General features: G+C 40.6%; 1 protein-coding gene across 2 annotated transcripts; it reads right to left on the reverse strand.

Annotated features, from left to right (window-relative positions):
* Positions 1 to 666: 666 nt before the first annotated feature.
* Positions 667 to 7,693, reverse strand: asphd2 (aspartate beta-hydroxylase domain containing 2). 2 transcript variants are annotated; one of them, XM_056773497.1, is made up of 6 exons: positions 7,277 to 7,693; positions 5,776 to 6,549; positions 4,415 to 4,635; positions 3,339 to 4,235; positions 2,347 to 2,460; positions 667 to 1,835 (listed from the first exon to the last, which is right to left on the reverse strand). In XM_056773497.1, the coding sequence occupies exons 3-6, from the start codon at positions 4,425 to 4,427 to the stop codon at positions 1,726 to 1,728; spliced, it is 1,134 nt and encodes a 377-aa protein (XP_056629475.1). In that variant the 5' UTR covers positions 4,428 to 4,635; positions 5,776 to 6,549; positions 7,277 to 7,693; the 3' UTR covers positions 667 to 1,725. The 2 variants fall into 2 exon arrangements, with proteins under 2 accessions (XP_056629475.1, XP_056629476.1); XM_056773498.1 differs by lacking the exons at positions 5,776 to 6,549; positions 7,277 to 7,693 and adding an exon at positions 5,340 to 5,767.
* Positions 7,694 to 9,371: the final 1,678 nt, after the last annotated feature.

Below are 9,371 nucleotides of genomic sequence, written 5' to 3' on the forward strand. Positions count from 1 at the left end.
ACTGTCTGAGTGCATTATATGTTGTAATCCTAACAGTGCAAATATAACAATGGGATGTTCAACTAGATGCTCTCAAATGACAAAAAAATGACAAAAACATAATTGATAGATTATTCATATGGAATAAAAATAGTGGAGGAAAGAAGTGTTTAGGACTGATGTTCTCATCCTCATCCGTAAAGTTTTTGAAGACTGATTAAACACACACAAAGATATTTACATTAAGTTTGATTTTATGTGAAGAAACACATCCAACAGTACCTTTCAAATGGTACAAGTTAACAAACAAAAATGTAATATTCTCTTGTCAATGTAAATGTCTTATTATGTATGATTAATAAAAACTTGCTGAGGCATCATGGCTTCGCTTGCTTAAGACTGACAGTTTTAAATGGTTGCAGTAATGAGAATTTTTAAGGCATTTTTTAAAAAGAAATAAAAATTGTGTTAAACTCTCTGTAAAAGTTAGGAAAATAATGCCTTTAAACATGTTATACCTTGTTTTATATTAATACAAGTGTTTTTAAGAAAATCATGTTTGACATCTTGAAACCAAGATTTCGTGAGAATCACCCTCTTACTTTTCCGCGGCTGTATGTTTTTTGTAAAAGTATGGAAATATTTTCATAAATACAAACACTGACAAAAAGAAAAAGATGACCTTGCCACACTTTAATTACATCTTTATTAAATCTAAATAATTACTCATCCATTGCAAAGTGAGTCCATGAAGCACAAGTTGGAAACATGGAAGTAGGAACATTGTCATAAAATTGACTCCCAACTCCAAAAGTCACACAATGATATAAAATGTAACTTCTCACGAAACGTTCTGTAAACCGTCTGTCATCTTACAAAAGGAATGTACCAATATCAATGCGACAACCACGAAAGCTCGGTTTACAAGCAGTACAACAAAGCACAATAAGGCTGAATCTAGCACATGTTAACAGCCAAAAAACGTTGTGTTATTTGAAAATACTAGGCGCCATGTCCCACTTTTGTTTTAAAGAGATACAAAGCTATTGATACGCAATCTGATTTAACTTGAAAACTCAGGGTAGGAAAGAGCAAAGTGGAAAGCAGGCTGATTCGATGTGCTCTCATTCTTTCTCACCCTGGCTTAGACGTGGCAACAAAAACTGCCACTAGTGCATTTGATGGAGGTCATTTTACACAGTAGCTGGTAGTGCGTAACATCTCTGCCGTACATTGCTGTAAATGTCAAATCCCTGTCGCTGCAGCTTGTGACGTTTACCGGCTGTTTACCTTCTCTGGCGTAAGCCTCACCTCAGGAAAAATGTACAGACCAAACATCGTATTGTGCTTCCTATTCAATCCCACCGATAAAAGTGCATCTCCATGTGCGGTTGACTGTCAGTGCGCGAGGTGATATAATGAGATCCTGTCACCTGCAGCTTACTTTCAAGGATGAAAACAATCAACTGGTGAATTTACTCGAGGGCTTTGTCTCAAGCAAACGTCTTTCAACGTTTTTTGCTATGGTTAGTGGTCTGTAAACATTGATAATGTACAATAGTGATGGTTCAGTCTCTACTGCAGCAGTGCTAAGAGGGAAAGTCAGAATAAAGGTACATAAACTAGAAGAGGAGACTGATGTGCTTATCCTCTTTCCCACTCACGAAAGTTTCGCCTACACATACTGCTAATTCAATGGAAATCATTTTTCCTTGGGCGTTCCACCTTTTTCACTGCATCCGCCCCTCAGCGTCCAGGGGTAAAGATGTAGTCCAGCGCCTGTCTCTCAGCTGCTGCCACATTTGGATGCCAGAGGTCCACCATGAATACAGCTCTCGGGCCATCTTCAGCGGAACCTGAGCAGCACAAAGAAGTTAACAGCATTTTCTGAAGAGAAAGTGAGCAAAATTGCTGGGTTTCATCAATGTTGTGGGTGGTTTTTAGAGTGCACCCTGAAGTACCCTCAAGGGAAGTGTTCTGGGCGGATTGCTAGATGGTAACTTGCTGGAGCAGCTCCATTTCTCCATGGCATTTTAGATAAATATCAGATTCCTCCTTCACTGTACATCACATTTTTTTCATCTAAGATTATTTATTTATGGAGTAACAGCCCAACTCTCCTCAAGAAGTCACTTTTGAGGTTGTATGAAGTCATCATTTTTGGGCTGTAGCACTGATAGTGCAAGACGAGTTATGTGCCAAAGGTTTATATTTAGGGTTATTGATTTGAATAAATATGTATGAGCAAGTCATCATTAAGTCAAAAAACGCAAATATTTATTAATAGCTTAATAAATGATGACTAAAAAGCTTCAGCTCATCCTTTACTGTCTCATGTACTTATTCTTCACTGAGCTTCTCTCTTACCATCATGAAACGCAGTGTGAAGAAAAGAATCGTCAAACAGCAGGCAGCTTCCCTCAGACCAGCACTGCGGCTCTCCTCCGACAACCAACTCACAACCGGGGGGCACCTTCAGTCCTGCACGTGCGCACAGAGAGAGAGAGAGAGAGAGAGAGAGAGAGAGAGAGATTATCTTAAAGAGGCTCATAGACAACCACTGTATACATTCACTGTGAGTCAAAAGGCCAGACGCATTTGATTTGTTCTACAGTGCACATGATGTCAGTAAATCCACTCCAAATATCTAATTAAAGTGATAGTTTACCCAAAAATAAAAAGTCTGTCATCATTCACCCTCGTGTGGTTCACAACCTGTATATGACTCTTTATTCTGTGGAACACAAAAGAGGATATTTGCATAATTTATTAAGTGGTTTTGTGTCCATACAATTAACATCGTTGGGGGCCAATGTTGTTTTGTTAACAAGATTCTTCAAAATATCTTCTTTTTTGTTCTCGGATTAAAGAAAACCGTAGAGGTTTCGAATGACATGAGGGTGCGTAAATGATGAAATTTTATATAAAGAATATAAAATATCACCTTAAAAGTTTAAAATAGCTGTTTTGTTTGTTTGTCAATACAAAAACTCTATACTTACATTTGAGTAGTTTATTTGCAAAAACAGGAAATTATGTTTTAATTTTTTTCTCCAAAAATCAAATTTTGATTGTTTTGTTTTATTGTGTTTATTTATATGTACTTAATTTGATGTATTTATTATTACTTAATCACTGCAGCCCAACAGCAGTTTGATTGATAATAACTGGAACGCAAAATATATAAAAAATGTTTACTTGTTTAAAACAGCTACCTGTTTATGTAAAATACACTCTTCAATTGCTATTTTTTGTTATTATTCATAAATGTATAAATTATTTAAGAAAAAAGTAAATGAGTCTCAACGTTTTGCCTGGTTTTAACATATATTTAGATCCTTTGACATATCCTATCTTACCAAGGTGGCAGCGCAGTCGTACATTGGTTGGCCCATAATGCTCAGTGATGGTGGCTCCAGGACTGAGCACTGAGAAGCAGGCATTTCCGAACACATTATTAGCAATAAAAGTACGGAGCTGCCCGAGTACCCTCCACGCCCGGGGACAACGCCTGGCATTCAGCACCATCGGAGTACCCTGGTTCACCAGATAGAAGGTCCACCACTGTCCGCGAGGTGTGCTGTTAGCCTTCCAGCCCAGCGGAAGTGAGGAGCCAGTCCGACTGGACGGAAGCCGGTACGCACTCTCAAACTCAGCCAGCAATGCGGGGAAACTCCTCTCCAAAAGCTCAACGTCGTGTTTTTGTGCCTCTCTTGAGAAGAACGGAGCAGAAGGAAGATCTGGCAGGAAGAAGACCTCCGGTTTCTGGATGGAGGGGCGACTGCAGAGTAGGTAGCGACCCTGCTCGCGTACTCCCTTGTGCACTCTCCCCATGCCGGCCCAGGTGTAGCGCTTCGCGTACTCTTGGAGACTGTGGTAGAGTCGCTGGTTCAGGCTCTCGCCGGGCTTCGTGCAACGGAAGCACTCAGGTGACTGGCAGTAGGCGAAGCCGTTAAGTTCTTCCTCGCTGACCCCACCTCCTCCAACCCCAGTGACTTGACGGAGTTTCAGTGAACCCCCGCGGGATGTGAGATCTGAGCTCAGGACTCCACCGGGCACGGTGCTGCCACGTGGATCAGGGGTGAAGCCACCACGGAGCGAAGGGGCGGCGTGCTCGCATCCCACACGGTAGCAGTACCAGATAAACAGGAGGGCGAGACAAAGGGCAGTGCCCAGAGCGCTGGACTCACATTCCCGTACCGACTGCATGCCACCCGCCACCCATTCCCTCATTCGCTCTAAAGACCACTCCATCACTGCACACAAACATACATAGGCACACACACTGACTTAGAAACACAACTCAGACAGACATGGAGATATCGAGTGGTTTAATGTAATTGATGGAGATTGTCTCTTGCACGGTTATTTGTTGGACTGTGCATTGGAGTTCAGGATTGGATGTTTCAGTAAGGCGATACATCCTCCGTCTTGCCTTTCAAATCCATTTTGGGCTTAAAGCATCTCTCCGGTTTTCTTCCTGATATTGCTACGTCATCAAACAGCTTATTGGCCTGTTTTCTCAGAGGTTAGGTTACTGTTCTCCGTTTTGTTGCATTTTGAAATGTTGACAGTGTTCGGCTGTGAAATAACCCAGCTGCTTCTCTGCTCCTCAGCACAGATAAACACACAGAGACATAATGCACCTCAGGGCACCTGGTTTACACAGAGAGAGAGAGATATAGAGAGAGAAAGAGAGAGAGAAGGAAGATATAAAGGACAATCATGGTGAAAAGCAGCCGAAAATATCAGTATGGCATACACACTATAGAGGGAAACTGGATCACACCTGACTTGACAGCCCGGTTTGACCACATGATCATTTTTATATACCACCCACACACATTCCTGCCAAGCCCCCAACCCCCTCCATACACACACAGACAGACAAGCAGCTTCACGCTGATAGAGACCGCAGCACACACATGCATGACATTTAAAATGTAGTCTCTGGAATACACCTCCGCATTGCACTTTCAAAACCCATGAGTCACTGGAAAATTGGATACAATTAGCAAATGGATACATACAGTACAAATACACAACAATTAATGCTGGCAAATAACAAACATAAACTATATATCAGACAAACCTCCAGGTCAATTGACAAATTTAACAAACGGTAGGGAATTGTTTCATTAGATGGAATGCGCCCCGACGGGTTTATGGATACGAAAAAGGAGCAAAGGTTTACGCCGCTACCTCACAGGGGCAGTCAGCAAAGACAGACGGGATTTATGGGAGAGTAACGGCATGCGTACAGTAATAGCCAAACACGAAACACAAAGAAAAACACAAGACACCGATTGCAACATGAAGAAATTCAACATGCAAAGAATGTGATGGAGGACGCGTCTCACCCCGTTAAAGCGCAGCCGACACCTCCAGACGCGCATCAATTGTATATTTACCGACAGCACTTATTTTCTAGAAGATTATAAAGCGAGAACCCACCCAGCACGAGCACTTTCCTCGTCTCTACAATTCCCCGTCAGACACCTCCTTTTAGCTGTTTCATTGCAGTTTCTAGTTCTGCCCTTACGCTCGTAAAACGCTGTCAGGCGACGTCCATAATGCCGAAGACAAGCGGACAGAAAACAACATGACAGATGCCCGACATCTCCTCACCATAGCGTTAAAATATGGGCGTTTATATAACACCTATAACATATCTATTGAAAATATCGACATAAGAAACGAAGGCAAATATAGAATTCTTATATTTACAACGATATCGATTCTACCAACAATATTAATACAGGAAAAATATATTAATAAGAATGAAATAAATATTACATTTGTTTTCACAATCCATCTTCCCCTTGAGGCATATTACTGGGCAGATGACGGATGCATGCCGGTGTCGTAAAGCGTGTGAAGAGAAGGGATGTCACGGGCAGCCATCCGCACACCCACCTGTACTGCTGCACATGTAGATAAACACTGCAGTGCACAATAACTTCAATTATCGTGGACAAACGAGACCGAGACAGAAATATAATACTCCCTGGACACTTCGAAGATGTTATGGGCAATCGCGATTTACTCTCATAATATGCATCGTTTCAAAATAAAACCTTTAGTACTTATTTAACAATTGACATTCCGGTGGCCTACAATTCCCATGATGCTATTGGGCATCAAATACACATTTCCTCGAACGTCATCTACTCGAGCGCTAAACGCGAGTCGCCAAGAATGAAACTGCAACAAATGTAACAGGTTGACAGGTTTAAGGCTGTTTTATAAAGCTACTTTGCCTCGTTACTTTTAGGCTTAGGCGTTAAACGTGTGTTATTGACAGCGTTATATATTCCAGCGTAGATAAGGGGATGTCTGTTTGTTTATAAATAATCGATTCAAAAGCGTCGCACGAATTACAGCTGCCGCATTACACAATAATACAAAGTCAGTAACAAACATACAGTCTGAATGATTCATTTAAAACTTGCCTTGGGGAAACAAATGTTGAAGAACAGATTCCAGTTGTGTTTGTGTCCCGGACTCCCGGGGGCGAGTGTTCAGCACCTCCCCTTTCTCACCTCTCTGTCGTCTTGGGTTTGAGGTTTTCTGTAGGTCAGAAAGGGAGCTGCTTTTAATAAACCTGTATTGTTTATTAAAAAAAGCTTACATAGACCAGTAAAAGTACAGTAAAATACATTTTAAAAAGATAAGCTCTTTTAAAAACGTACAACTTTTCACTGGCAGTTGATACTGTTTAAGGCTTTGGACTGACATTTATTTTTGTATTGAATTAGATTTGTCTTTTTTTCTTCATTTATTTATCTTTTTTTGTCACTTTGGTCAGCATGTGCGCTGTTTTTAAATGTGCTTTATAAATAAATTAAATGTGAAACTTAATGCTAAAGAGCACCTTCCCCGCGATCCCATTTTCAACCTTTAGTTAGTGTGTAACGTTGCTGTTAGAGCATAAATAATACCTGCAAAATGATAAAGCTCAAAGTTCAGTTCCAGGCGAGATATTGTCTTTCACAGAATTTGCCTGTCAAGGACTACAGAGAACGGTTAGAATCGGACTACAGCCCTCTACTTCCCGGGTACATGATGTCACTATTCCGAGTGCTTTTTAATAAGAGCCGCTGGAGTAGTGTTTTGTTATCAGAGATTGTAAACATTTGACTGAGCAACGCGCTAAACTTTCACTTTCATCACAGTCCTACAGCTGGTATTAAGAATTCAGCTTCACACATTCTAATAACAGCTTCCATGACTTTAACATCGGCTGTGAAAGCTGTTCTGTGTAATACACTGATATTGTGTGCGTGTGTGAACATACCTCTTAAACACTTCTATGAAACGTCCATTGAAGTCCTGCTTGCAAATGTCTCCTGGTTCTTGTTTTATTATCCAACTCGGGTCCAATATAAAAAGGCAAAACCAACGCTTCTGTTGCTAGTGTTAATTAATATAACCTGTCTGACGTCATTTACCCTCGACATAGTAGGAAAGAAATCCGCGATCTCTAACAAAGATTGACGTTTGCACATGCAATAGCAGACCTCCGTAACACTTCGATCGATCCGGTTGTTTTTTAATTGATAAAGAGAAGTTGCTACCATTGTTGCTGGTTATTGTTCAAAGTTGTTATGAATACACACGCACTGTGAGGGTCACCGACCAATCACAACAGCCTGAAGAATGCTCGCTGATAGGGTATGGGTGGGACATCTTCACACACACCAAAGCCATTGATGAGTGACCAGGTCTGTCGTGATTGGTTCCCCGCTTAGTGTATGTTAGAGCCAGTGTAGTTAGAGTTCTGCCAACGGAAGTCCAAAATGCTGGAGCGTCACATGATTCATGGAGCCTTCAGATAGTTCCTGGAAGTTATGTTTTTCTTCTATGTTGACTCCAATGGGAACAGTTTTTTCACGGTTTCAATAGTTCCCGGAAGTTACTAGTAACGCATGGAGCTGCGACCCATTCTTCTAACCCATTTAAAGATAAAAGCCATTTAATGAATAAAAAATGAAAGAAATAAAGCATTTAAAGAGAAAACATAACTTCCTGCATTTATCTGAAGGCTTCATGAATCACGTGACCCTCCAGAATTTTGGACTTCCGTTGGCAGAACTCTCACTAACAATGGCTCTAACACACACTAAGCGGGGAACCAATCACGACAGACCTTGTCACCTTTACTAATCAGAGCGTTTTGGAAGGAGGGACTTTATTTAGACCGGAAGAAATGCATTCGTTTTGTTAGAAGAGAGACATTGAGGAACAATAGACTTGAAATTTGTGAAATATAATGTTTTTAGAAACATGAACATCCATTTTTACACCCAACATAATCAAAGCCTCTAAAACACCCAAAGACTGGGTCCTTTAAACATAGTTTTGCTTTTTGATTTCTTATAAGTATTAAAATGACTAATACTATATTGTGAAGTTACGATGGAAGGAGTCCAATTGTCAATTTTGGGAGCTAAAGAGGTGGAAATATTTGATAAAAAATAAGTGTGCATGCATCCAATGCAAATTAGCTGTATACTATAGGCCTATCAAGTGTAAAAAAACTGGATGATGGCATTCGTAATTTACTGATGTGTAAATTATTTACATGCACATGAATGGGATGAAAGTTTGGATGTTGTAAAAAGCAGTGTTGCGATAAAGAGAAGTTGCTACCATTGTTGCTGGTTATTGTTCAAAGTTGTTATGAATACACACGCACTGTGAGGGTCACCGACCAATCACAACAGCCTGAAGAATGCTCGCTGATAAGGTATGGGTGGGACATCTTCACACACACCAAAGCCATTGATGAGTGACCAGGTCTGTCGTGATTGGTTCCCCGCTTAGTGTATGTTAGAGCCATTGTAGTTAGAGTTCTGCCAACGGAAGTCCAAAATGCTGGAGCGTCACATGATTCATGGAGCCTTCAGATAGTTCCTGGAAGTTATGTTTTTCTTCTATGTTGACTCCAATGGGAACAGTTTTTTCACGGTTTCAATAGTTCCCGGAAGTTACTAGTAACGCATGGAGCTGCGACCCATTCTTCTAACCCATTTAAAGATAAAAGCCATTTAATGAATAAAAAATGAAAGAAATAAAGCATTTAAAGAGAAAACATAACTTCCTGCATTTATCTGAAGGCTTCATGAATCACGTGACCCTCCAGAATTTTGGACTTCCGTTGGCAGAACTCTCACTAACAATGGCTCTAACACACACTAAGCGGGGAACCAATCACGACAGACCTTGTCACCTTTACTAATCAGAGCGTTTTGGAAGGAGGGACTTTATTTAGACCGGAAGAAATGCATTCGTTTTGTTAGAAGAGAGACATTGAGGAACAATAGACTTGAAATTTGTGAAATATAATGTTTTTAGAAACATGAACATCCATTTTTACACCCAACATAATC

The sequence above is a fragment of the Triplophysa dalaica genome, chromosome 18, assembly GCF_015846415.1.
Source record: "Triplophysa dalaica isolate WHDGS20190420 chromosome 18, ASM1584641v1, whole genome shotgun sequence".
Taxonomy (NCBI): Eukaryota; Metazoa; Chordata; class Actinopteri; order Cypriniformes; family Nemacheilidae; genus Triplophysa; species Triplophysa dalaica.

What these genes read in the sequence shown, in the direction of transcription:
- asphd2 (XM_056773497.1), bottom strand. An exon ending in ACGACTGCGCTGCCACCTTG is followed by an intron (nt 2,461 to 3,338) that starts GTAAGATAGGAT and finishes GCGCACGTGCAG; the next exon opens with GACTGAAGGTGCCCCCCGGT. An exon ending in TCACACTGCGTTTCATGATG is followed by an intron (nt 1,836 to 2,346) that starts GTAAGAGAGAAG and finishes TGTGCTGCTCAG; the next exon opens with GTTCCGCTGAAGATGGCCCG.